This window comes from Balaenoptera ricei, chromosome 15, assembly GCF_028023285.1.
Source record: "Balaenoptera ricei isolate mBalRic1 chromosome 15, mBalRic1.hap2, whole genome shotgun sequence".
Classification (NCBI taxonomy): domain Eukaryota; kingdom Metazoa; phylum Chordata; class Mammalia; order Artiodactyla; family Balaenopteridae; genus Balaenoptera; species Balaenoptera ricei.
The window spans coordinates 87,828,533-87,855,808 of NC_082653.1; the positions used below are offsets into that span (position 1 = coordinate 87,828,533).

Genomic DNA, 27,276 nt, shown 5'->3' on the forward strand with positions numbered 1-27,276 from the left:
AGCCGAGCCGGGCCGAGCCGGGCCGAGCCGGGCCAGGCCGGACCCAGGAGCGCGCGGGCGATGCGGGAGGCCAGGCCGGGGTCGGCGGGCCCCTGATCCCTGCGCCCCAGGCCAACCAGGGAGCCCCGCGGCGGCCGCGCGCTCCAGCCGCCGGCCCGCCATGGCCGGGGTCAGCTACGCGGCGCCCTGGTGGGTGAGCCTCCTGCACCGGCTGCCCCACTTCGACCTGCACTGGGAGACCACCAGCAGCCAGTTCCGGCCCGAGGACACCGACTACCGGCAGGTGACGCGGGCCCCCTGGGTCGGGGGTCAGATCTCGGGTCACGGCCCCTCCATTCCGAGGGTCACGGCCCCCCTCCCTGCGGGTCACGATCCCCCTTCCCAGGGTCACGGCCCCCTCTTTCTTCAAGGTCTAAAGACTCCCTATCCCCCACCGACGGTCACGGCCCCCTCCTCCGCCGTGGGTCCTGAGCCCCCCTCCCCGAGGGTCATGGTCCCCTCCTCCTTGAGAGTCTAAAGGCTCTCCACCCTCCATGGAGGATTATGGCCCACTCCTCCTCGTGGGTCACAGCACCCGTTCTTCTGGAGAGCCTCCTGCTGGGTCACAGGTCTCACCTGCTTGAGAGTCTAAGGATCCCCCCGCCACCAATCCCGCATGGAGGGTCCACAGCCCTGCAGATTCTAGCCTTCTCTTCCGGAGCCACTAAGAGCCTCCTTTCTGGGGTTAGGAGGAGCCGCCTCCTTGCCCTCCATGGAGACCCCTCTGCCAGCTGTCAGTGCCTGCCAAGGCCCCTGACCAGGGGCGGCCTGGGGGTGTTGCCAGGCAGAGCTCCCTACCCAGAGGACCCAGGGCCCTGAGACCACAGCCGATGCCTGAGAACACTGGGTGAAGCCAGGTGGGGATTCCTTACCCCTCACCCCCAGCCGGGGAATCCCACTCACCGCCAAGCTTTTGGTGGGTGAGTGGTCTGGGTAGATGCCAGCCCTCCCTGGCTGGTAATGACCCCGTGCTGGGCGGCCAAGCTGTGGGATGTACACACAGTGCCTGCCCAGAGACCCGGCTGCCTGTAGTCCTGAGGGAGGGAGGGAGGCCTGGCCCCAGGGACGCCAGATTGGCCTCAGTCTGGAAGGCTGGAAAGGGGCTGCGCCTGGGCAGAGCTGGGGGGTGGCACGGACCCTTCGCAGCCCTCTCCCCGAGTAACCAGACTGTACCAGTGGAGCCCTAGGTCTGGGGTCATGCCAAGCCCAAGCGCCACCCCTGCCACTGAGCCACTGCCGTTTGAATGCAGGGCAGGGGACCCGGCTGTGGACATTTCCTTCCTGCCTGGGGATCCGGATTCCACACACCCAGTGACTGGGGTGCCTGGTCACCCAGAACCCCTCTGAGTTCCTCTTTGGTGATGAATGCAGAGCCCCAGGGTGGGGTGGGAACGACTTTGCTCGTAAGATGGCCTGGGAGTCCGGTATCCGTGGACCGTGTCACCCCTCTCCAGTTCAGAGCTCTTTCCTCTTCGGTCTCCCTTGTCCGGAGGTGGAGAACCGGAAGCACCCCAGCTCTGCAGGGGAACCTGCCGCCCCAGCCTCAGTGTTCACGTGGTGCCCGGTCCCCCAGCCCTGCTGATCTGTCTCTAAGCAGACTAGAAAGGGGGCTAGGGATTGGCCCATGCACACCCAGGGACAGCAGGATTCTTATAAAACCGGATGCCCGTGTTCTAGAAGCCCAGCCCTGGGGGGCTGACCAGTGTGAGGGCAACACCACTCCTCCGTGCACCCCAGGAACTTCACCCGGGGTGGCTCTGCCACACCTGTCCCCGGGGCCCTGCTTCCACAGAACAGGACAATGTACCTTACTTTAGCAAGTTCTCTGCCACTTGTCAGTTCTGAAGCTCCAGGGGTACCCGGGGTGTCTGTGACCCACGTGGAGCTTTCCTGCTGGCCCGTGGGCTGCCACCTGCCCATGCTGCCCACCACGGTTGAACTGGCTGCCATCCCTCCTGCCCTCCGAGGCGCCCGGACATGCGGTGGGAAGTGAGCGAGGGGCCAATGCCTGCGGCCCCTGCGGCCCGTGGAGGCGTCAGGAGTGGTGGCCAGGCCCCTCTCCGCTCAGCCCGGCCTCCCGCAGGGCCCTTTGCTCCTGAGAGGGCCCTGGTTTCTGCCGCGGGGGAGGTTCTGACTCACCCTCTCTCCTCCTCTCCCCGCGGAGCAGAATTAGCCGCTGAATAATTCACGGTGTGGAAAGCAGCCTGGCCCCCACCTCGCTGCTGGCTCAGGGCTGTGGAGCTAGCCGGACCTGGGAGTCGTCCTGCCCCTGCCCTCCTGTGCTGGTGCTTTTGGGCAAGCACTTGACCTCTCTGAGCCTTCACTGCCTCATTCCTGAATCTGGGCTGGTGCGCCTTCTTTGCAGGGCTGGTAGGGAGGTGAGGGCCCCATGCTCCTGCTCTGTGTTGGGTGTGCAGCCCAAAGAGCTCCCTTTCTGGGTGGGTGGGCGATGGTTTGGCGTGGGCCCTGGCCTAGGGCCTCTTCCTGCCTCCCCTGGGGGAGCATTCCTAGCTGTGGGGGGATGGCCGCCCTCATCCCGCTGGTGGGTGGTGGACCCCGTATCCTCCTGATTTGGGGCACCCCTCTTGGCCTGGGAGCCTGTCTGTGTCTGGCACCCACCTGGGCTGCAGGGGCCTAGCAGTCTTCTCCCCCCATGTGGGCTGGGCCCAGCTGGGGAGGGGCTTCTGCTTCCCAGGCCGCCCAGGGGAAAGGCGAGGCCTGATGCAGGAGTAGAGGGGTGGTATGGCCGGGGAGACCAGCTGTTGACCTTCGCTGTTTCCTGCCCCCACCACCCACTGCTGGGAGCCCGGTGAAACCCACTGGAAACCCCATGGGCCAGACCCTGTTTGGGGGTGCTGTTTGGGACTATCACTAGCCTTTTCTCACACAAATCTGGAAGATGAGGACAGTCATCTCCATTGTACAGATTAGCAAACTGAGGCTTAAAGAGGAGATTGGCTGAGAATCACATAGCGAGTGGGTGGTAGGGCCGGAATCCTGCTTCAGGCCCCTTGCCTCTGCCCCCCTAGGAGCCAGAGTCAGCCTTGGGGGACAGGGGCTTCCTGAGTCCCCGACGGCTGGCCCCCTGCAGGGGATGTGACTGAGGGATTAGGTGCTGTTGGAGGCTGTTCTGTGGGCTCTCAGAGCCCTGGCCGGCCCTATGCTAGGGACTTGGAGCCTCTGCAAGACCAAGGATCGGGTTTTGCATCCTAAAGGCTTGTGATTTGTCTTGGCTCCGTATTCCTGAGGCCTCCACCCTGGAGAGGAGGGGCTCCCTGGCCGTGACTTCTGTCTCTTGGGGGCTCATGCTGTTTGCTGAATCGACAGACTGCAGGAGGGTGCTGCTGCGGGTTCTGTGGGGCCTGATGGGATCTGCGGGCTGGCAGGTGCTGGAAGGGGCAGAAGGCTTCCGGGGTCTGCTCTGTGCCGCCCCACCCCCGCACCTGCCTGCCTGGCTGCCGGCCTGGCTCGCCCGGGACTGGGCTATTGCCAGCATGCCAGGAGCTCCCCAAACCTGGGGCAGCTGATGGCGGGATGCTCGCTTTACAGGGGAGGGGGCGCAGGCCCAGAGGAGGGAGGAGACTCCCTGGTGCTTGCATAGCCTGTGACCTGATGTGGCTTGAGGCCAATCTGTCCTCCATGGTGAAGGTCAGGGCTGTCATGGCTGCAGGCGGGGGGTGGGGGAGAGTCTCAGAGCCCTCTCCGCAGACCGGAGTGTGGGTGCCTGGCACGGGGTGCCCAGCCTGGGCTCGAGTTCTGTAGCTTCCCACCTGTGTGACCTTGGGTGGGTCCATCCACCTCTCTGGGCTTCACCTGGGGGGGGGGGGATCTGCCGCCTTAACTCCTACCAGCCCTTCCCGACTCCCCCCTCCCAAGCCTCCCACACCCCTGGTGTCCTGAGGCAGAGATCACACTCACTCTCTGCCCTCAGTCTCTCTCGTTGTCGCTCACTGTCTCCACCAGTTAAGGGGAGACTGGAAGTTGTGAGCTGGAGGACAGTACAGCCTGGTATGGTGGTGCTGTGATCAGGTCAGGACTAGGCCTGCGGAAGTCCAACAGTCAGGGAAGGCTTCTTGTAGGAGGCGCTACCTTGCCTGCCGTGGAGGCGGTGAGCCAGGCTGTGAACGACCAGAAGGTGAGGACCTGCCTGGAGCTTGGCGTGCAGTGGGCACACCAGCTCACCTTCCACGTCAGCCCAGTGTGTGGGGCCCGTTTCCCATTAAAGCCCTGAGTGCTCGGATGTTCCCATCGAGACCCTAAAGATAAGACCGAGGTGGCTGTGCAGAGACCTTGTGGAAGAGCGTTCTAGGCAGTGGGAACTGCCCATGCAAAGGTCCTGAGGCAGAGAGAAGCCTGGGCCTCAGCCCAAAATAAGGGAGTCCCTCTGGTCTGAACATGCTGCCTCAGAGCTGGGGAGTGCTCTGTGCCTGGGGTTGTGTGAGGCCAGCCTGGAAGGCCACTTAGGCAGGACCCACAGGAGCCAGTAGTCTCCTAGCAGAGACCACAGCGCCCTGGTTTAACACTGTGACTCAAGCAGGGTCAGCGTGTGCCTGTGAGTGAGGCTGGCTCCGTTGGCACCATCTCCACAATCAGGAGGAAATTCACTCTGGTTAAAAACAGCATTTATCGCCTCTCTTCTGGTTTATGAAAGTAAGACACATTCATGGAACACTTGGAAAATAGGAAAGAGTGTGGGGACAGGGGAAAAAAGTCCTTCTTGCTGGAGTCTGTCCATGCGCTTATACCTGGGGAGGGGTGCCACCTAAGACTAGAATTTGTCACCTGCTTTTAAACATCATGTCTTTTGGACCATGTCCTTGGTCCATGGTTCTTGGTGCCTGCCCAGCATCCCACGACACCGGTCAGGATTCTAAGGCTCCAAGTGACAGAAACGTGCCAAACGTAACAGAGCACACCGAGGGGCTGCGTGGAAGCTTCTAGAGCACGCCCTGCGTGGACAGCAGCTGTGAGGGTGCAGGGGGGGCAGGGAAGCCCCCCGCTGGGCGAAATCAACTTTGTCAGTTTCGCTCTTAGCCGGTGTCCGGGCGCTGGGGAGAACCGACCGTCACGTGGCCCTTCGGCCGGGAGGTGAGGCTGCTGGCTGCCTCTGCCACCAGGTCTACACCCGCTGAGGGGCAGGTGTTGGGGCCAAACTCTTGCCTGGCGCTGGTGCGGGCTCTGCGCCGCCAGGCGCCATCTTTGGGCCTTTCTGGGGCTCCTGGTTTTCTCGGGTCTGAAGATGCGGTGACCAGCTCTGTCCCCAGCACTGTACTGCCCTGCCTGGGGGACAAAACAGCTGGGAGGGCTCCTGTTTTGGCTCTGACCAGGGGCTCTTGGTCAGGCTCTGGGCTGGGTGCTCTGTGGCTCTGACCCCCAAGCTACAGCTGCTCTAGCGAAGAGGCTCATGGCGTTTGTTTTGTGAGCTGTTTGTTTCTGGGAAGCCAAACAGCAACACTACAGAAGTGAAACTGAGGGCCCTGGCCAGCCAGCATCAGTGGGCTGGGAGGCACGGACAGGCTCCAGCTCCAGCCCAGCGCTGCCCTGCCTGCGGCCACAGCCCCTGTGCGCTTTCCGAGTCTGGTCCCCCCCCAACAGGTGCTGGTGCAGGAAGGCTCAGAGGGTGCTGGCACCAGACCCCCACTGGCCAAGGCAGCTCTGCTGAGTCCTTGGCTGGCGAGGAAGAACCGAACCTGCAGCCCAGGGCCTGGATCACAGAGAGAGAAAGTGCCCCACGTGGCCCCCGAAGAACTGGGGCACGTGACAGAGGGCGGGTGCAGCAGGCCCCAGGAGCGCTTGGCTGTGCCCATTGCTGCCTCCTGGGATCTGCAGGGAGCCCACCCTAAGCCCTGTGCTGGGCCGGGACACACACACGGCCCCCAGGCGGCCCTCAGGGGCTTCCCAGGATCTTGCGGGCGGGGGGGTGAGGACCCAGACCCCACGGCCCCCAGGCGGCCCTCAGGGGCTTCGCAGGATCTTGCAGGGGGTGAGGCCCCAGGCCCCACGGCCCCCTGGCGGCCCTCAGGGGCTTCGCAGGATCTTGCGGGGGGGTGAGGACCCAGGCCCACGGTCGGGTTGCTGCAGCTCAGCGTGGCGAGGCTCTCGTGGCACACACCGGGCGGGCACTGTTGCCCAGAGCGGGGAGCCACATGCTGCCAGAGGTGGGGGGTACTCTGCAGAGGACCCCCGTGGCTAAGGTCCCAGGCCTGCCCGGGGGTCCCTGCTGCAGAGGGGATGCAGATGCCCCAGAATTGGGTCTGCCGCCTGCCCTGCTGGACTCCCGAGGGGCCCATGCACCGCGGACACCTGCTGAGGCAGCGGGTGCCCTTCGTGCCACGCATGGGGCTGTTGGAGGCTGCAGCGGGCCTCCAGGCCTCCAGCCCAGCGTCAGGGGCAGGACAGGGCCCGCGCCCGGTGCCAGCTGGCCCTGAGGCTGCTCTGCTTCTTGTCCAGAGTCGGGGCAGGCGCCCGGTGTGCCCTCAGGGAGCAGGGCCAGGGGAGGGTTGAGCGACTTCCTGGGCTGGGCCTGGCGGAGCTGAGGGGTGCCGGGGTCTGCACGTGGGCTGGGCGGGCTGCCGGGGGGGCGCTGCCTCCCTTCACACTGCCCCCCACTCAGGGCCTGGGCTCTTCATGTGCCGCTGGGCTCCTGCACACACGCAGGCTGCAGCCCCCGCTTGGTGCGCCCCTCCCCCTCCCGGGAGTCGGCTGGCTGAGGCTGGGTCCCCTCAGAGGGGCAGGTGGGCTCTGAACGGTAGGTGTGCCAAGGGCGCTTGGTTTTGTCCGCAGCACCCTCTAGGGTCAGGCGTGTCCTGTGTTGGCCGAGGGCACGGGGTGAGGCCGGGCTGCCCAAAGCCTGAGTGGCCCCTTGCTTCTGCCTCTGAGAAGAGCGCCAGGCGCGGTGCCACTCTGCCCGGCTCCCCTGCTCCCCTGCTCTGGCCCCGTGCGCCCTGGGCTGGGTTCCTGACCGTTGCGAGGGGCCCTCCAGACTGCTGACCCCCGAGTCGGGTTGGGCTGTGCCCCCGGGTGGAGATGAGCCCTGGGCTGGGCTCTGGTCTGGATGATGATGTGACCGCCCGTCTGGTAGCTCCTGGCTACATCTGAGGTCTGTCGCGTGCGCCCGCAGGGGCGGCGGGGGGAGAGGCGCTTGCAGACAGGCTGGTGAAGAGCAGAGTTTTCTGGGTGTCATGCTGGGAGACGTGTTAGGGCACCGGGACCGAAATAGACACGCTCGCGGCTTCGAGGGCCGCGCCGGCGTCTCGTTCTCTGGTGTCTGCTCCCTCCGCCAGCAGGCGGGGCGCGGGCGGCGGGAGAGCGGGGCCTCGGTGTCCTTCCACGTGGCCCACAGGCCTGGAGGGCAGCAGGGAGTGCTGGGCCTGGGGGTGACCCACCCGAGCTTCTCTCTGGGGCTTCACCCAAGTCCCGCCTCGCCGGGCCTGTGTCCCGGTGATTCCCGGCGGGGCAGGGTGGGGTGTGCCCGTGAGGATGTGAGGCGCAGCTGGAGCGTGTCCGTGTGCAGCCTGGTGGCCTGGACCTAGGACCTCAGGGCGAGGGGACTTGGACAGACAGCTGGGCCCCTCCCGGGCTCCTGCATGCTGGCCGCTGGCTGTGCTTTCTCCAGGCATGGCCACGAGCTCACCATCATGGAATTCGTGAAACCCAAGCCTGGCTCGGTGGAAAATCTGTTCTTAATTTCTGGCCAGCATCTGGGAGCCACAGCCAAGTACGCTCGGGTGGGGAGCAGCGGCTGCACAACCGGCTCAGCTCCGCGGCCCTCAGCGCCCAGCCAGCCTGGCCCAGGAGGTGAGGAGCCTCTTCTGGAACTTTCCTCAGGAGGCCTGTGCTGGCTCACACCCTGTCTCCATTACTCAAGTGTGGGGGCCCTGGGTGTCCCTTCTGGCCCCAGGCCCCTGCCCTGGAGGATGGGTGCCACCCCTGCCCTGGGTGGTCTGGGGACCAACAAGGCCGTGTGTGTAACTTGGCTACAGTGGGTGCTGACGCAGAGGGCCGGCGCTGGGGGAGGGGGCGGTGCCACGTGGGGTGCGTCCTTCCCGGCGGGAGACCCCAGACGTAGGAGCTGTGGCAGCAGCTCGGCCTGGTGCCCCTCCCCTTTCCTCTCCCAGGCCCAGGGCTCCAGCCAGGACATCTGTGGGTTCCTAGAGGGTGCCTTGGGGTGTGGGACCCTGCCAGCCTCCTGGACGCCCCGACCTGGTCTCTTCCTCTGGAGAAGGGCCTTTGGCAGCCCCCGGGCTGGGGTGGGCAAGCCCCAGAGGCACTGGAGGGGTCCATGGCTTCCCCCTTCCCACTCCACCCCTATCTACTGGAGCCCCCGCTCCGCTGTCAGGGGCTGCAGGCTCAGGCCTGACCCCTGCCTTGGTCACAGCTGCCGGGGCCCCCCAGGACGCAGGTCTGCAGCCTGGACCTGGTGCTGGGCCCTCACTCACACTGTCCCTCTCTGGGAGTGCCCTCCCCACACCTCACCATGCCCTGCTGGCACCCACCGACCCTGCGACGGCAGTTTAGGGCACCCCCTGAAGCTTCTGCACCCCTCCCCCGATCTCCCTGGTTCCCACAGTCTGTGCTTCCAGGCCCGCACTGCTGGGGTCTTGGGAGATGCCAGCCCACCAGGAGCTGTGTCTGCGGGTCCCATGCCCTCCCGTGCCCAGGGCCAGGCCTGGCACTGAGTATGGACACCGTGTGTGCTAATGGTCCTCGATCTGGGGCCAGCTCCGGGCCGGAGGCCCTGTGCGTGGTGAATCCGGCCTGCTACTCCAGAGAGGCCGGTGTGACCAACGTGAGGACACAGGCGTGCGGGCTGGTGAGGTCCCAGGTCCCTGGCGGAATTTGGACTTGCCTCCTCTTTGGAGCCTTGCTCTTTACCAGCTGGCCAGGCCACCACCCCCGGAGAGTTGGTACGGGGGGAGGGGGGCAGGGCCCGAGTGGCGGGGGGCAGCCCTTCTCCGGGGGGCTCCCGCTCTGGCAGGCACACAGCCCTCCCGAGTCCCTCTCATCCGCCCGGCAGCGGTGGGACCTCAGGCTGCGGTCACGCCCCCGGGCTGGGATCCCGGCCCCACCCCACTAGCACGTGACCTGGAGGAAGGGCCCGATCTCCCGGAGCCTACCCAAGTCACCCCTGGACTGCTGGTCCCAAGTCCCCCTGCCAGCGCGGGTGCCTGGGTGCACGTGATTTCCCACAAGGAGGCCCGCCACTGGGACGGCCGGGTGGCGGCAAGCGGCCTCTGGCGCTGTGCCTGGGGCAGCCATAGGCCCAGACGTCCCATCAGAACCTCCGTGAGGGTGTCCCGGTGGGGCGGTGTCTCCCCAGCCTGGCCGTGGGCTTGTGGTGGCCCGCAGAGGGGCTGAGTGGACAGGCCAGCTCTCGGGGTCAGTTGCTAACGGCACGGCAGCGGCTCTGCCGGGAGGGGTGCGTGTCCAGCAGGCAGTGTGTCCGCGGTCCTGATGGGCTCCCCGCGTGTGGCGCGCTCCCTCGCAGGCTTCAGTGCCGCGTGCTGCCCGGACGCCTCGCTGGCGCTGCCTGTGCAGGCGACACGTGGAGGGGCTGCCCCAGGGTCATGCGTGGCCCTGCCGGCCCGGTGGCCTGGGGCCTCCTGGTGCAGCCCGAGCCGGCGCTGTGTGGTGCGCGCACCCGTGCGTTGACAGCCCACATCTGGGCTGTGCCGAAGGAGCGGAGCGGGCCAGCAGCAGGTCGTGGAGGGGACAGGCCTGCAGCCTCGTGCTGTCTCACGCTGTGGCCTCCCCGCTGCGATGGGGCTGAGCCTCTGCTGCACGGGCTTTTATCAGTAAGATGTGGTGACACACCATGGCCCTCCCCTTACAGGGCCGCCTGGATAACCCCCTTGTAGCCGGCAAGTCTGAGGCTGAGCTGGGGATCCGCCCGCCCTGTTGGGACCACCCACCTGCACAGGGAGCCCGCTGAGGCTCACGCAGAGACCACCTCTGCCCTCGGGCCCCTGTCCCTCGTCCCCTCGCTGGGGCTGGCAGGACCTGCTGGAGGCCAGGGACTTGTTGGGTCCCCTGCTAGGCCTCAGATGTGGGCCTGGGCCTGAACTGGACGGAGTGAGGCTTCAGACCCTGAGCTCTGGCCCATCAGGTGTTTCCAGAGCCGGTGGGGACTTTGGGGGCCTTAGGGCCTGGGGGGAGTGCGTGGACACAGGGCCGGGCCGGGCCTCCTCAGTGGTACATTCCACGGCAGGGGCTGCAGGGCCTTGGGAAGGGTGGGGTGGTCTAGGGCTGAGAAACAGCGGCCGTGGGGCCGGGAGGGGTGGGTGGACAGGGCCCCCCCAGCCCAGCGCACGTGTGCCCACGCCGAGTCCTCACGGCGCAGTACTTGAGGCGCGCTCAGGGGGCGGGCGGCCAGCGCTGTGGCCCGCGGTCGGGATACAGGCCCCAGCGCCTTGTCTCGCCTGACTGAGTGCTGACATCACTTCCATCACAGACGGAAAATTCCATTTGGTCAGAGCCCAGATGCTGATCAAACATTTCCCATTCAGAAGGGACGCCAGGCTGTTGAAAGGGAAGGCGGGGCTGCCGCGGGAATGCCAGGGGAAGGCTGTTCTCTGGACCAGGGCAGAGGTCAGGCCAGGCCCCCCGGGCCCCTGGGCGGGAGGAAGCAGCTGCCCGCTGCCGTGCGCCCCAGGCCTGGCTCCTGCCCCCACGTGGGCTCTGCTGGTCTGCAGCAGTGGGCTGGGACCCTGTGTCATCCAGGAGGAGAGTGCTGTCACCTCTCCAGGGGGCTGAGTGAGGCTGTCCGGGTGTAGGCCCCGCAGCCTGCCTTCTGGGGCTGTGCCAGGGGCCACGAGCAGCCCAGTGGGGTCCAGGTTTAAGGCTGGCCCCGTCCAGGAGGAAGCCGTCCTGCCAGAGAGCAAGCTGCCCCAGCCTGTCAGAGCTTGGGGTCGGGGGCAGGGGCCCCGTGTTTCTGAGTGTCCACTGTGGGCCAGGCCTCAGGGCCAGAGGGGGCACCACCCCAGCTACATTGATGAGCTCAGCGAGGCCTTTCCAGCACCCCCTAGGGGAGGTGTGGGCAGACAGACCCAGCGCTTAAATGGTGGAAATAGGGCCCTGTCCTCACAGTCAGGAAGGGCGTTCTGGAGCTGGGCAGACAGAACAGGAGGGGAGGGGGCGGAACCCCAGCTGCCCGGACGCCTGGCTTCCTGTGTGTTGGGCTAAAGGGGTGACATATAGCACGTGGGTCTCTGCCTGTCCTTGCCTTCAGGGAAGCCTCTGGAAGTCACTCTCCTGCCCTCAGGTACCCCTCCCGGAGGAGCCCCGGGACACACTCTCACCCTCAAGGCCCTGGACCTGGGGCTCCCCGGCGCTGGGCCTGCCTTGCGCCTGCCCGTCACTTGTTCAGCCTGTGAGGCAGGGGTGGGACGGGAGGCTCCTCCCCCAGGGCTGTGACTTTCAGGGCCCCCAGGCAGGTGGCCGTGCCTGCGTGTGAGGCTGCCCTCGGCTTGCTGACGCCTCTCCGCTCCCCGTTGCTGGCAGGGGTCCGATGCCCAGGTGCTTGGGAACCCCTCCCCGCCTGCCCCCCCGAGACCACAGAGCTTCCAGCCACAGGCTGCTGTTGGCGCTGCTGCTGGGAGCTCAGCGGCGGCAGCTTCACGTGCACGTGCGTGAGCGTCAGGATGTGTGTGTGAGTGTACGTGTGTGGGTGTGAGCATGTGAACATGTGTGGGCATGAATACGCGTGTGTGGGCGTGAACGTGCACACGCTCACTTTGTCCGTGAGCAATCTGGACTCCCCTGCAGCAGCTGGGACACCGGCTCCCTGTCCCCAGCCCACCCGGCTGCGTGGGTAGAGCTGGCCTGGGAGAGGCACCCCGAGGGCTCCCCACGGAGGCACTGTTCTAAGTCTTCACGGGTATTAGCTCATTTCATCTCACAGCAGCCCTGCTAGGTAAGGGAGTGACGCCACTGGCCCTGTTCTATACGCGGGGAAACTGAGGCACAGGGCCACTGACTCACGGTCACATCCTAGAGCCAGGCAAAGCCGCATTCGAACCCCAGCCCTCTGGTTCCCCTCGAGACCAGCCGCCCCTCTGGGCTGGGCAGGAGCCACTCCCCCACACCTCTGTCCGGCAGCAGGCGGTTCTCGGCCTCCTGGTGGCGACACCCGGGGTGTCCCTCCCCTCGACCTCTGCTCCTGGGGGACTGGGCACCAGCAGGGACTGCAGCATCGCCATAAGCCGGCCCTTCTCCCACGTGACAGCTGGGAGGGACTGGGAAATGTCACATTCCCAGAAGAGGAAGCAGGGCCTGCGGGAGATGCACCGGCTCTCACGTGGCAGAGCTGGGAGCAGGCCAGGGGCCTCCCACGGCTGGCTGAAAAGAGCTACTGACAGGTTTCTGGGTTCGTGTTTTAATTATAAAGGTAGTACGGTTCGTGGTTTAGAAAAAAAAAAAAAAAGATAACCATAAAAGGAAAAAAGAAAAAAAAAGAACCCAACAGCAAAAAACAAACCAAATCAAAGCTGTAGGAGATCCAAGTGCGCCTGCCGGGTGCCCAGGCCTGGCACAGCGCCTTCTGGGCACTGGCAGCTGCGGTGGCCTCTGCCCAGAGTGCTCTTCCCTGACCTGCTGGGTGAGGATGTGCCCTTGCAGGCTTGCCCTGCTACTCCTGCCTGTTCTGCTTTTTCTGTTTTTCATGGCCCGGCTCACGTCCGGCAGGCCCCAGCCCCTGCCTCCTGCACCAGCCTGGCAGCCCCGAGGACAGGGGCTATGCCTGTTGGGTGCCTGCCAGGCCCTGGCACCTGACACGTTTCCCAGACGAGCGGTGAGCCCAGCTGTGCCCCACCCCGGCCTTGCCCCAGGTGCTAGGATCCTGCTTGGCCAGTGACGCTTATCTTACCTTCGTTCTCTCATGTGGTGCACGGGACTGGGTCGTCCTGGCGCCACCCGGGCGGTGGTCTAGGCCCGCGAGCTCTTTGACGAGCCCCGATGACCGTGTGAGCCCTGGCCTCGTGCGCTGCCAGGCTGGGTGGACTCAGGACCCCAGCGTGGGTGCCGCCTGCCCTGGGCCCGATTCCCCGGCTTCCTCACCCCAAGAGGGGTTTCCTTGAGGGGATGCGTGTAGATGCACTGATTTCAGCATCAGCTCCAAGCAAGCTGTGTTCCGCACGTGGGGGCGGGTGGGGGGGGGATCGGGCAGGAGAGGAGGTGGCGCGAGGTGGGTGGGGTGGGCCTGCCGGCCTGAGGACCGTGGTAGGCGGGCTCCGGCTGGGGGAGGAGGGGCAGCGGTTGCTGCCGGCGCACGGCCGAGCTGGGGCTGGCGGACGGGCTCGCAGAGCCTCGGGGGCCAGGCTGGTGAATCGGGGCTCGTTGCTGGTGGAGATGCTCAGGCAGGCGTGTGGCGTGGTCTGACTGAGGATTTAGGGGCGCAGCCTGCAGGCGGGGGCGGCAGGGGCCCATCCACCCTTTGCCGCTGACCCGCGCGGAGGGGAGCGGCAGGGCCTGCAGCCGCTGTGCTTGGTCTCCAGCTCGTGCGTGTGAGGGCAGAGCCCACGAGGCGGTACTGTTCCTCGCACCCTGGTGTTTGCTGTGGGGGGGGGCGGGGCTTGTGGCCGACACTAGGCCCCTTAAGGTGAGTCCCCTCCCCCACGACTGGCGCCTGTCCCTCTGACGGCCCTTGATTTCCACCGGAGACCCCCTGCTGTGGCCTGGCTGGTGTCCCTGTGTGACCTCGGACAACCTCCCTCTCTCCCCCCCCCCCGCCCCGCCACTGGCCTCGGAGTCCCCTCTGTGACGCGAGCACCCTGGGACCCCGACGAGGTGTGCCCTGGAGCCAGCACCCTGGGCCCGCTCCCTTCCCCCACCCAGCTGGTGGGCCAGGGTGGCCAGGTCCTGTCAGACCCTCCTGCCTGTGCAGAGCCAGGGCGGGGGGTCCACACCTCCAGCACCACTTCCCAACCTCCCTTAGGCGCTGCTGCTGCTGGGGGCGGCCGCGCTGGCCTGCCTCGCCCTGGACCTCCTCTTCCTGCTCGTCTACTCCTTCTGGCTGTGCTGCCGGCGGCGCAAGAGCGAGGAGCACCTGGACGCCGACTGCTGCTGCACCGCCTGGTGCGTCATCATCGCCACTCTGGTCTGCAGGTGAGCGCGCGGGGCGGGCAGGGTGGGGGCGTGGCCAGCGAGAGGCGGGGCCAGACTGGGAGGGGCGGGCAGGATGGAGGGGTGACTGGGCCGAGAGGGAGAGGGGCCGGGTCGACCGGCCGGGGGAGGGGGCGGGGGCGGGGCAACTGGGGGCGGAGCGGGCCGGGGCTCCCAGGCCTGTGCCCTCAGGCGGCCCCGCCCTGTCCCAGCGCCGGTATCGCCGTGGGGTTCTACGGCAACGGGGAGACCAGTGACGGCATCCATCGGGCCACCTACTCGCTCCGCCACGCCAACCGCACGGTGGCGGGGGTCCAGGACCGCGTGAGTGGCCGCATGGGAGGGGGCCTCTCTTCCTGCCCCTAAACCGCGTGTGTGCGCGTGTGCCCCAGTGTGTGGGAGCGAGGCGTGGGCGTGTGTGGGGGCCGGCCCGTGACCCGGCTCACGCCACCCCGAACCTGGCGCAGGTGTGGGACACCGCAGCTGCCCTGAACCGCTCGGCGGAGCCCAGCTTGCAGAGCCTGGAGCGGCAGCTGGCCGCCCGGCCAGAGCCCCTGCGGGCGGTCCAACGGCTGCAGGGCCTGCTCGAAACGCTGCTGGGCTACACGGCTGCCATCCCATTTTGGAGGAACCCAGCCGTGTCTCTGGAGGCGCTGGCCGAGCAAGTGGACCTCTATGACTGGTACAGGTGCGGCCCTCTCTCCTGCCTGCCCCGCTCGGTTCCCACTAGTCTCTGTGGGCCAGTCAGCGCCCAGCTCCCAGTGCCTGAGGTCTTTTGGGGCGAGGGGCTGGGGCCACTGGTGGTCACTGTGGCAGGAGTCCCCCGTGGGGACGTACGTTACAAGAGTGAGGGCAGTCTCCATATCCCAGGACTGCCTGTGGATGCTCCTCTGGGCTGCTTGCCTGGCTCTGCCCCAGCACCCTCTTTCTCCTGCCCTGGGATTGGGCCCCCTATGCCTGGCCCATGTGTACGCTCTGCCCCCAGGTGGCTTGGCTACTTGGGCCTGCTGCTGCTCGACGTGGCCATCTGCCTCCTGGTACTGGTCGGCCTCATCCGCAGCTCCAAGGGGATCCTGGTCGGGTGAGTCTGTGGGCCCTCGGGGCAGGGGGAGGGGGTGGGGCACCTGCAGCGCCATGTCCCCTGAGTCAGCCCTGTCCCACTCTCCCGTCTGCGGGTCCAGCCTGGCGTGGGGTGCAGCCCTCACCCCGGCCTGGAGGGTGCTGACTGACTCTCTTTGCCCCAAGGGTCTGCCTGCTGGGAGTCCTGGCCCTGATCATCAGCTGGGGCGCACTGGGCTTGGAGCTGGCCGTGTCTGTGGTAGGTGATGGAGAGGACAGGTGATCCCCGTCTGCTGGCCATGCACGGGGGGAGGGGTGGGGGATGCCACACTCATCGCCCCTCCCCTCTTCCCCTGGGGACCTGTCACGGGCACACAGCACGTCAGTCCCCGCCGCCCGCAGACTCACGCTACCTTCCTGAGCCAAACACAGGCCCTGGGGGGCCAGGCTCCACCCCTGAGAGCTGAGGGGTCCGGGGCGGGGGGCGCCCAGCTCAGTCATCCCATCCTCCTTGCCGGCACCCACCCCAGGGCTCCAGCGACTTCTGCGTGGACCCCGACACCTACGTGACCAGGATGGTGGAGGAGCGCTCAGTGCTGAGCGGGGGTGAGTCTGCGGTTGTGTCCCAGCAGTCCCAGCCACACGTGAGTGCCAGCTCCTGCCTGCGGGGCCACAGGCCGTCCGGGTCAGGCCTTGTGCTGGCTCCGTTGACAGGGGGCGAAAGTCAAGTGTGGGGCGTTCTTAAGTTTCCGACATAAGTTCCGTAGGAACCCAGATCTTGGCGGCCAAGTATGGGTGCGGCGCGGAGAGGCTGCCCTGGGCCGTGATGGACCTTACTCCTGGCCCCCATCGTGCGCTGGATCCCAGAGAGCTGCCAAGAAGGGACCCGAGAGCACAGGGCGGGGCGGTGGGGGGGCGGGTGTTAAGCAGTTGGGGTCCAAGCCTTCTTCCCCAGCTCTGGCTGGGCTTGAATCTCTTAGGTTTTCAAAATCAGAATTATAAGTGAATCCCCATCTCTGAACGTTGGACGCTGAATCAACACCTGTTTTAATGGGGATGCGCAGGCCACCTGCACGCCCCGGCTTCGTGCCCCCTCTTTGGGGTGACGTTCTGGCCTAAGAACTGTTCTGCCCAACTGGCCTGGGAGCAGATGCCCGCCCAGGTGACCTCTGACTCCTTGTCCACCCCCAGTGCCCTGTCTGCTGCTCCCCAGGGAGGGGAGATATGAGGCTGCCCCCCAAGAGAGAATTGTGCACCTTTCAGGGACATGGCTCAGAGCAGAAGGGCCTGGGCCCTGGCCCCAGGCTCCCTGGAGACCATGTCCCCCCTCACACCTGCACGCTCACAGATACAGACAGGTGCACACGTGTGAATGCACACACACATATGCAGATGTGTACATAGACACCCATGTGTGCAGACATACACGTGTTCACAGATATACCTACACACACGACATGCAGACACAGCCGTACATATGCAGATAGGTGCGCGCACATGTATATGTGCACACGTGCAGATACGTGCATACACATAAAAAATATATACAAGCAAGCACACGTATGTTCAGCATACACGCAGGTGTGGAGACACCCATACACACGTATACACAGACACGCACGTGTAGATACACATCACATGCAGACGCACACAGGCACACGCGGACGGCTGGAGTGGCTCAGCCGCCCTGACCTCTCTCCACAGACATCCTTCAGTACTACCTGGCCTGCTCGCCCCGCGCCGCCAACCCCTTCCAGCAGGTGAGAGCTCAGCTGCTCCGGCCCCGCAGAGCGTCTGGCCCCCTGGCCCCCGCCCCCAGGTGCCCACAGACTATGAGGCCCACTCTCACACCTCGTCAGGCCCCTGGGGCCCCAGGAGCTGTCGGGAGGCAGTTGGGCGAACGCCACGTTGACATTACTAACTGCCCCCGGGGTTACCACCCTGAGAGCCTCAGCACAAGCCTCTTGGGGTGGCCCGCTTAATGCCCCCGAACCCCTGGGACTCCTTTCATTTCTCAGGCTGCCCCAGCCACCCCTGTCGGGCAAAGCCGATTGTGTGGCGGGTGTGGGAGGGGCCCAGGGATGCGCCGTGGAAGCAGGGGTCGTGCGCCTGCTCTGTGGAATGAGTGGATGGATGTTGTCACGATGCAGTTTGAAGGGAAGCCGTGTAGCCCACTGCCCGTCATCCCACGTAACTGTGTGGCCCTCCGGGGTCCTCAGGACTGTTTATCTGCTCTAAAGGCGCTGTATTTTCACTGTGTTGCCTCTGGGGTGTGTGGTCCTCCGGGGGCCAAGGAAAGGTGTCCCCCAGGCCCACAGAGCACAGTGCCAGGCACAGCCACCCCACCCCACGAGCTCGTGGCCTCTCAGGCTGGACGCCCCTTGGGCCGGCAGAAGCCGAAGGCCCTGGAGCTGGCGTGCGCGTGTGTGGGCGGGGACCTCGGGGAGGGGGAGACGGCTGCCCCGCCCCCGCTGGGATCAGCCGGCCTCTCTGTGAGCAGAAGCTGTCGGGCAGCCACAAGGCTCTGGTGGAGATGCAGGACGTGGTGGCGGAGCTCCTGAAGAGCGTCCCGCGGGAGCAGCCGGCCGCCAAGGTGAGGCGTTGTGGGTGTGGCCTGCGGAGCCAGCGGGATTCCTCTTCTCATCACGAAAGGGAGGTGGGGTGCACACGCTGCTCAGGCTGCCTCCCGGGGACCCTGCTGGGGGGTCTGGCCCTCTCTCCCCCCTGCCATCCTTCCCTTCACGTCCCCGAGGATTTTGGGTAGGTTTTACAATGCACACACACTCACACACGTGCGCACACACACACACATGCACACACACACACATGCACACACACACACACACTATAGGACCAGTCTCACTCTGCACAGAGTATCTCGGACAATGTTTTGTCCCTTAAGATATCCTGAAAATTTCCGTTGTCTTAAACTGTTCCTTAAAACGTGACTTTTAAAAGAACCAGGCTCGTGTCAGGGGACACGTGGGCGTTTGCTGTCTCCCCCGTTGCAGTGAAGGCCCCGCCCCGGCGGCCGCGTTGGGCAGGCGCTGTGCGTCCCACTCTCCTCGCCGTCCTCCTCACATCCTCAGCAGCCCCCTGAGACCAGGGCACAGATGTGGGGGTCCCCCTTTCTCAAAGCCAGGGCCTGTGGTGGGACTGTGGGGGTCAAGGTCTCGACGGCAGGGTGTGGGGTGGAGGGAGGCCTGTGGCTGGTTCAGGACCCTTTCCGGAACGTTGTGCTGACCTTGCATGGTCCACGCCCTCCAGGACCCCCTGCTCCGTGTCCAGGAGGTGCTGAACGGCACGGAGGTGAACCTGCAGCACCTCACCGCCTTGGTGGACTGCCGCAGCCTGCACCTGGTGAGAGCTGTCTCCTAGAGCCGGCCCGTGGCTGGGCGGGCACGGGGAGCGGCAGGGAGCAGTGGGGAGCAGCTAGGAGCAGAGTGGGGGGAGGGGGAGCAGCTAGGGGAGGGGTGGGGGAGGGGAGCAGCTAGGAAGGGTGGGGGAGGGCAGGGGGAGGGGAGCAGCTAGGAGCAGAGTGGGGGGAGGGGGAGCAGCTAGGGGAGGGGTGGGGGAGGGGAGCAGCTAGGAAGGGTGGGAGAGGGCAGGGGGAGGGGAGCAGCTAGGAGCAGAGTGGGGGGAGGGGGAGCAGCTAGGGGAGGGGTGGGGGAGGGGAGCAGCTAGGGGAGGGGTGGGGGAGGGGAGCAGCTAGGAGGGGGAGGGGAGCAGCTAGGGGAGGGGTGGGGGAGGGGGAACAGCTAGGAGGGGGAGGGGAGCAGCTAGGGGAGGGGTGGGGGAGGGGAGCAGCTAGGTGGGGGAGGGGAGCAGCTATGAGGGGGAGGGGGAACAGCTAGGAGGGGGAGGGGAGCAGCTAGGAGGGGGAGGGGGAACAGCTAGGAGGAGGAGGGGAGCAGCTAGGAGGGGGAGGGGAGCAGCTAGGAGGGGGAGGGAGCAGTCACAGGGCCTCTGCCCAGCCTCGAGTCAGGGGCGGTGCAGGCTGCTGGGGGCTCCCTGTGCACACTCCATCTCACCCTGTGCTTCCCTGTCTCTCTCTCGGTGTCTGTGTCCCCGTCCCCATCCCCGCCTGCCCTCAGGACTACGTGCAGGCCCTCACAGGCTTCTGCTATGATGGCGTCGAGGGCCTCATCTACCTGGCTCTCTTCTCCTTTGTCACAGCCCTCATGTTCAGCTCCATCGTCTGCAGTGTCCCACACACCTGGCAGCAGAAGAGGTGAGGGGCTCAGGGAGGTCCTGGAACCTGCCCCAGGCCACACAGCACCGGGGCTGTGCCTTCTGGACACCCCATGTCATAGCCAAGAGACAGGGACGAAGGCCTCCTCACCTCTTGACACTCCCGGGGCCTCTGTAGCAACAGCCCAGAGGCGCTCCCGGTCCAGGCGACACTCTCGAGTCCGGAGCAGGCAGGGAGAACCGGGTCCCCTGCCTGCTGGTGCTGGCTCTGTGCCCACAGCCCTCCCCACTTCTGACTGGCTGGGCTCAGGATGTCTCATCCGTCCCCCCACCCCTGGGTGCAGGTGTGCAGTGCTGTTGAGGGGGGAGACCAGCTGACTGGGGGACTCAGAGCTTCCGCAGGGAGTGCCCCACATGGCCCTGGCCTCCGTGGCCCCCTCAGCTGGGTGACCAGGATGGCAGCTACCTCTCATGGGCCACTGTGTCTATCTTTGAAATGGTTGTCCTGGTGGCCCCTGCCTCAGTCTCCCCAGTCAGTACTGGATTGAATGGTACATGGGTATGCCAGGCCCACCCTCCTTGAGCCCCTGTGGTGTGTCTCCCACACCCACCACTTCCCCTCCCATTTGGACTGTGGCTGTTTCTTGGTGGCCCAGCTTGTTTGGCAAGTAGCCCGGCTCAGATCTCTTCCTTTTGTCTGGACTTCTACTCTGTTATTTTCTGTTGGGATGTGTTGCTGCTAGCGGTGGCAGTAATGGCGACGATGATGCTAGTCACGGTGGTGGTGGAGGTGGTGGAGGTGGTGGAGGTGACACGGTGATTGTGATGCTGAAGATGGTGAGAATGGTGACGACAGTGGTACTCATGGGAGTGGTGATGGGGGCGGTAGTAAAGATGGCAGCTGTAGGGGAGTGGCTAAGAGCACATCCCTGGAACCTCATGGCCTGGATTCAGATCCCAGCTGTACCCTTGCTTATTGGGTGACCATAGGCAAGTCACTTAACCACTCTGGGCCTCAGTCTCCCTGCCTGTAGGATGGGGGTTAGAAGAGTACATCCTCTTGGCGTGACGTGAACACTAGATGAACCACTGCATGCAAGCGCTCGGCCCTGGGCTTGGCTGGGAATTGGCACTTGGCCAGTTGCTGCTGCAGCCCCACCTGTCTCACTGCGAGGAGCACGGCGAAGGGACCCTCTGCTCCAGGCCACCCAGCCGGTGGTGGGGAGGTGGGACGTGAGCCCCGGCCTGGCTGGCCTGTACCCTCACCACCAGGCAGCCAGTCCCAAGTCCCATCCAGGCCAGGCAGCGTGTGAGGCACCACACACCAGAGCGCCAGAGGCCTGGCCTCACCCTGCAGCAGCCGGGGTGGCGTGGAGGGCAGGGAGCCGGAGGGCAGGGAGCCAGAGGGCAGCAGAGTCCGGAGGACCGGGCTCAGGCCCCCCAGGGGTGGGCTGGGACGCAGAGCCCAAGAGCACCCTGCTTTCCAGGCACCTGGCCCTCTGTGCTCCCCCAGGAGGGACCCTGTCCCTTTTTTTTGGTAGACAGTCGGTGTCCGTGTGTGAGGCTGAGGTGCAGGTTCCCTGGTGTCCCCGGGTGACTTACCCACAGTCCCATGGTGGGTAGGTGACAGAACCAGGATTGGAACCAGCTGTGTCTGCACAAGAGCCGACCCCCTGTGGGTCTCGTGGCTGGCTGCCTCACGTCAGGGCCTGAACCTGTGCTGGGTCCGTCCCTGCAGGGGCCCTGATGAGGATGGGGAGGAGGAGGCCGCCCCAGGGCCGAGGCAGGCACACGACAGCCTCTACCGCGTCCACATGCCCAGCTTGTACAGCTGCGGTAGCAGCTATGGCAGCGAGACCAGCATCCCGGCCGCGGCACACACTGTCAGCAACGCCCCGGTCACCGAGTACATGTGAGTGAGTCGTGCTGGGAGCGGGCGGGGCAGCCCAGGTTGGGACGGCAGACCCGAGCCCTGGGATAGGCTGTCTGGGACTCAGTGTGGCCGGCAGGCACGGCTGCCGTGGCTTGGAGTGGGGATGCAGCCCCACTGCAGGGAGCAGGGACTTGAGCTGCTGCAGTGGGGAGGGGGTGGGGCCTTGGATGGCGGAGGGGCCTCCCCGGGGGCTGTCCGGGCTCTGGGTGGGCTTGGCTTGCTGCTCCCACGTGCCTGGGTCGAGGCCACAGGGAGGCCACTCTGTCAGATGGAGGGTCTGTGTTTCGTGCGGGGAATGACGTTGCCAAGGGCCCTGGGCCTGGCCACGTGGTGGGCAGGCAGCCGGCGGGGCCGGGCTGAGGCTGGCAGGTGGCCAGCATGGGCCTGCTCGGAGCCCTTCACTGTGTGCCGGGTTCCCGGGAGCCCAGGCCCTTGCTGGCGGGCAGTATGCAGAGTGCTGGGGAAGATGGATGGAGTCCTCCTAGCTCCAGAATGGGCCCTGTTGGCCCAGGGCTGGGACCGCCATGGCCAGTGGTCACTCACAGCCCCCTCTTCCTCTCACCTCAGGAGCCAGAATGCCAATTTCCAGAATCCCCGCTGTGAGAACACCCCTCTCATTGGGCGCGAGTCCCCGCCGCCTTCAGTAAGTCTTGGGGCCGGAGGGTGGGTAGGGGCCCCGCCCCGCCGCCTCGTGTCTGCTGTGGCCTCCACAGGCAGTGCAGGCCCAGGCCCTGCAGGCGGCCCCGAGGCTTCAGTGCCAGGGCTGAGGGTGGGTCCCAGCCAGGGCTCTCAGGCAGGCATCTGGCCTGTGTAGACGGGGCTGGGTGAGCTAACAAGCCCCTGCGAGGGCCCTTGCATCTCTTCCCACCCCAGCCCTGCTTCCTCTTCTTTTCCTCCCTCAACTTCCTGGACTCAACCCAGGTCTCGTCTCCTGGCTCTTCCATCTGTGCCTGGTGTCCCCTCTGGTCTTGGGAATGAGACACAGAAAAGGGGACAGGGTGGGAAAGGAGCTTGTAGAGAGGCTGGGGCCCCTGGAGGGCTTCCTGGAGGTGGTGGGCCTCAAGGAACAGGGCTAGAGAGGCTGAGGGCCACCTTGCTTCAGAAATACCCGCCCGCACGTGGGGTGGCCCCGTCGTGCCCTGCAGCACAGAGCCGGCCTGGGGTGCCCTGGCCTCGGACCTGGCCCTGGCCCAGGCTGTGCGGGTTCTCAGGCCGTGTCATGCTCGGGCCACCCTCCTGTCGGCACTCTGGTCTGCACCCAGGGCCTGCTGTGGGCCGGCCCTCACCCTGGCGTTGAGGCCACCCTCTCTCTCTCTTTCTCCCGCACTCCTCCCACCCCGGGCCCTCCTAGCGCTATCTGGCTGTCCTGGACTCTGGCGGCCACACGGGCTGGCAGTTTAAGCCCATGAACAGTTTAAGCCCATGAACGCTGTGGTGGCTGTGTCCTCAGAGTGACAGGTACTGACCCACCTGGGTCCCCTGCCCTGCTCCGCCTGCGCACCCACACCTCCGTGCCTCACGCCCTTTGCTCACTGCTAGCCCATCGCCAGCGCTGGCTCGTCGGACAGGTCCCAGCGCTGTCTCGGCTCAGCGCCTACGGGGCCAGCTTGGGGCAGTGCAGGTGGGTGGGCTTTGTGGCCCCTAGCCCAGCCACAGAGACCCTGGCCCTGGGCTGTCACCCTCACATCAGGGGCAGTGAGCCCCTGCAGAGCCCCCTCTTCACCCCTGGCCCAGCTGCAGCTGGCCACTGCCCATCTGTCACCTCCCAGCGAGTCAGCCACCCAAACCCGTGTGCGCGTGCAGCCTGTGCCTGGCGCCCTGGGGTGCGCCAGCAGGCCCGGCCCTCGAAGGGCCGCCCCACGTGTCTGGAAGTGCACGCAGGTGCGTGCAGAGGGGCACGCAAGCCGCTGCGGCCCTCCTCACTCCGCGCCGCACGCCTGCTCGGGCTTGCCAGGGCTCTGGGCTGCTGCCCACCGTCCCCCGCCCCGTGCTGCATGTCCCTGGAGTGACATGGCTCCCAGCGCGCGCTCGTCCTTCTCCCAGGCCGCCTTTGTGGCCGCTGACGGGCGCTCACAGCCTTCTCCCTTCCAGGAGGCCTGGGGGGGCTCTCGGGGCCCAGGGGAGATCGTCTGTCCTGATCTGCACACTGTGCTGGGTGGCCTCGGGTTCGGAGCCCCCAGGGATTGCTGGGGGCTTGTGGCTGCGGGGTCAGCCTGCCAGGCTCCTTCCCACTGGCAACCCTTGGCACGTGCCTTGGCTTTTGTCCCCCGGATGGGCGTGTGGCCCCTTGCACACTGCTTGGTTTTAGCACACGTCTCTTCCACGTGTGTTCATTGTGAGCACACGTGCACATGCATGTGTATCAAGTGAGGCCTTCATGCTTCAGGTTGGACAAGAGTGGCCGAGATGTGCTGGCTGTCCCCGTCCCCAGCTGCCTTTGTCCCTGCGTCCGTGACCCACAAGGAACCCACAGTTTGGTTCCCATCCGAGTGGGTGGCAGCGTCACCCCAGCCTGAGGGGCCTTTGTGGCTTCGGGGTCCCTGGGGGGACGGGGCAGAGCAGCTGTGGAGCCTCCTCACTCCTGTGACCTGTGGTGCCTGCCGCTCTGGGCCCTTGGGGACTGTCTGTGCCTTGGACACAGCCTGAGCCCACACACTCCTTCTGGCCGCCCAGCCAGGATCCCGCAGTGGGGGGAGGAGGCATGTCGGGTGCAGTGGGGAGCCTCCAAGCTCTGGTTCTTGCTGCGGGCAGAGTGCTGCCTGGCCTAATGCCACATGCCCAAGTCGGCAGCAGGGGCTGCTGTGCTCATCTCACTGGGTGAGGACGCTGGTCCCCGCCCTGAGCCTGGGGAGTGGGCGGCCAGACCTCTGTCCCCCTGGGGCTGTCACTGCCCCCAGCCCCGGCCAGGGCTCAGGAGTCCAGGCCCTGGACCAGCTGGCCCCTCCCAGAGCCCCTTCTCCCAGGGCTCTGTCAGCTGTGCCACTGTGTGGTCTGCCCCATCCCACCCCGGGGTGCTCCGGCTCACCCCATGGAGGCCCCTGCCCCGCTGTGCCAGTGCCCGCTGACCACCTGCCCCCTCCCCTTGTCTCCCTGCAGTACACTTCCAGCATGAGAGCCAAGTACCTCGCCACGAGCCAGCCTCGCCCCAACTCCAGCAGCAGCGGGCACTAGACCGCCCGACAGCCACCCGCCCCACGTGCCAATCGCCCCGCTCCTCCCCGTGCCAGCCTTGCTGCTTACACCCGCGGCTGCCTGCCGCACCCTCCGCACCTACCCCGGGCCTGCTGCCGGCGCCTCTGTGGCCACTCGCCCCTCTCCTCCCCTTCCTGCAGGGGCACGGAGATGCCTGGCAGGCTCCTGCTGGTGGCGATGCAGGGGCTCTGGGCCCGCACCCTCTCCTCGGGTCACACGCCTGGACACCTGGGGGTGCTGCTAGCGACGCCCGGGCCCTCCTGGCCCCCAGCCCCCCGCCCCTCTGCCTCCGAGGATTCGGGGATTTGCAGAGCCCTGCGCTGGGCCAGATGCGTCGTGCTGGTGCTGCCCCTGCGGACGCCTGCAGTCTCCTCGGCTGGCAGCCGCCCCGCCCCCCCCCTCCCCCAGCCCTGACGCTTCTGTGCCTCACCTCTTAGTTCATAGGCAGCACGCCGCTCCCCTGTGTGCTGGGCATCTGGAGGGGCGGCCGTGCGGACCCACCCGCCTGCTTGTCTCCCACGCGTGGAGACCCTCTTGTGGCGCCTTCACGTGCCTCTGCATCATCTATAACTCCTTCCTTCCCTCGCCCCCCACCCCACCCCAGGCTCTCTGCATCGGGTCCCCACTTTCTCTGCTTCCCTCCCAGCAGCGCTCTCTCCCTCAGCACCCACCCAGCCTGTGGCACCCAGCCCTCCCTGGCGGCAGGAGACAGCAGGTGCCATGCGGAGCCCAGGCTGCTCATCGAGTGCTGGCCGCCCTCTTGGTGCCAAGACCCCCTCCCCCACCCCAGAGACTTGACAGCTTCATCCGGTTCGTTTTTTGCACTAACCACATTTGTCATCTCTAGGGCAGGCGGGGTGGCAGGCCGAGTGGCACCCCCTTTTCGGTTCCCTTTCCATCCAGGACAGGCACAGTGTCCCAGAGCCGGCTGGGGGGCTGGACCCGAGCTGGCTGTGAATGTGCCCTCGGCCCCTGCTGCCCCTCTTGGGACTAACCACTGACCTCACTCCAGCCTCCGAGAGAGAGCACCCCTGGCCAACCCAAAGCCCGCAAGCGTGACGCCGAGTCCAGGCCGGAGTTGAGTCCCAGGATAGCCGGCTGGGAGTCGGGCTGGAGAAGGTGTTTCTTCTCGTGGCGCTGCTGGGGGGTGTCGAAGACAGAGGCAGCCCAAGGGCCTGGAGACCCCTCCCTGGGCAGGCGCTGCGCCAGGGGACCGTGTCCTCAGGAATGAATGTCCCTTGGGCTGTAGGACTGAGGTCCCTGTGGCCTCAGTCTCTCTACCTGTGAAGTGGGAACAAGGCTTCCCTAAGGTGCTTTTGGCTTAGTGTACAATGTTTGCTGTGTTTCCTGCCGCAGATGGGGGTGCTACCCCCAAATCAAGTTGGGAAGTCCCCTGCCAGTCCCAGCCCTGCCCAGCCAGCCTGAAGCAAGAGAGGCCAGGTGCAGGCTCTGCCCTGTGTCAGTCCAGGGGCAGCAGAGGGCCACTTGGCAGCCACACGAGGGCCCAGGCCGGGGCAGACAGCAGCCGGCCCGGCAGTTTACAGACATGGGGGGCTCTTTCTCCCAGAGCGGCAGGGCACCCCTTCCCTAGGGTGGCCTGGAAGAGACCACCTTCCTCTGTGATCCCTTCTTTGTGCTGGTATCTGGGACCAAAAGCGTGGGTGGGCCTGGGACTAGGTCACGTCTCCCCCGCTCCTGGGGCAGCCTCTGCCCTGGATGGGGTTGGGGGAGTGAGTGGGCAAACACGGGGGTGCCCCAGGTGGGCCTAAGGGCCCGCAGCCTCGCATCTGAGCCCTTGCACACGGCCAAACCTCACTGAAAGGCACCTTGTGCTCCAGGTCCCCCGCTGTTCTGGGCGCGCGCCGCGCCGCGCGCGCACGCGCACACACACATACACACACAGCGGTGCCACAGCCCAACCGACCACTTTTTCTCTGGCCTCCACCGCCTGGGCGGAGCATTCCTGCTCGGCCTCGGATCAGAGGGGAGGCGCCGGCTGTGCTGCCTAGGGCGCCGCTCGGAAGCACAAAAGGCCGCCCGGCCCGCAGGGCCGCCGAAATGTGAATGTACATAGCGTGAGAGCTGGGCGCCGCGCACCTGCGCCGCTCGGGGCCCCTCCGTGCGTGCGTCGTGTGCGTGTCTGCCCGCCCATTTGTGACTCCGCCCAGTTCCTTCTACTCACTGAGGCGGAAGAAAGGAAAACGGAGGAGGTTAAAAGGGGTGCAAGACCAAGCCTCGGTCCTGGAGGAGGAGCGCATCCCGCCCTTGGTTTTCTTTTTGCTCAAGTTTTCAGGCCGTTTCCTAACCAGTCCCGTCCCGGTGACTTACCCGCATCCGCTCCCACCCCTGCACCTGTGATTCTTGCCCCTCGCAGGCCCTGCAGCATCTTGGGTGGTGGTCCTCTACCACGTGGATGGGAGGGAGAGGCCCTGAGGCCCCTGACGAGCTAGGCGGGCAGGAGGGGTTCCAGTCCGGTCTCTCGCCGATGGGGCTCCTTGTGCAGATGCACGCCCCCCCCCCCCCAGCTCCCCTGGCCTGGTGCGGTAGGGCCTGATGGGAAGCCCTGATCCTATAATGCCCCTCCACACCCACCCCATCTCACTATGCAATCCCAGTCCAAGCTCCATTCCCTCCCTACCCCAGGACCCCCGCCCAGCCCGGGAGGGGTGCGTGGGTGGCAGCCCCAAATGGGGGGACGAGCGGGGACCAGGGCCTCTTGTGCGGGCTTTTTTTTTTTTTTTTTTTAACCATAATGGTTGTGTGCC

The 27,276-nt window shown here is 66.0% G+C and overlaps 1 protein-coding gene across 1 annotated transcript; it reads left to right on the forward strand.

The window, feature by feature from the left end:
- Positions 1 to 27,255, forward strand: TTYH3 (tweety family member 3). Its single transcript, XM_059896527.1, has 14 exons — positions 1 to 283; positions 13,970 to 14,139; positions 14,349 to 14,460; positions 14,604 to 14,824; positions 15,122 to 15,217; positions 15,382 to 15,454; positions 15,726 to 15,801; positions 16,900 to 16,955; positions 17,696 to 17,788; positions 18,463 to 18,555; positions 19,290 to 19,426; positions 21,125 to 21,298; positions 21,887 to 21,962; positions 24,416 to 27,255. Exons 1-14 carry the CDS (start codon positions 161 to 163, stop codon positions 24,488 to 24,490), a joined length of 1,575 nt encoding a protein of 524 aa, XP_059752510.1. The 5' UTR covers positions 1 to 160; the 3' UTR covers positions 24,491 to 27,255.
- Positions 27,256 to 27,276: the final 21 nt, after the last annotated feature.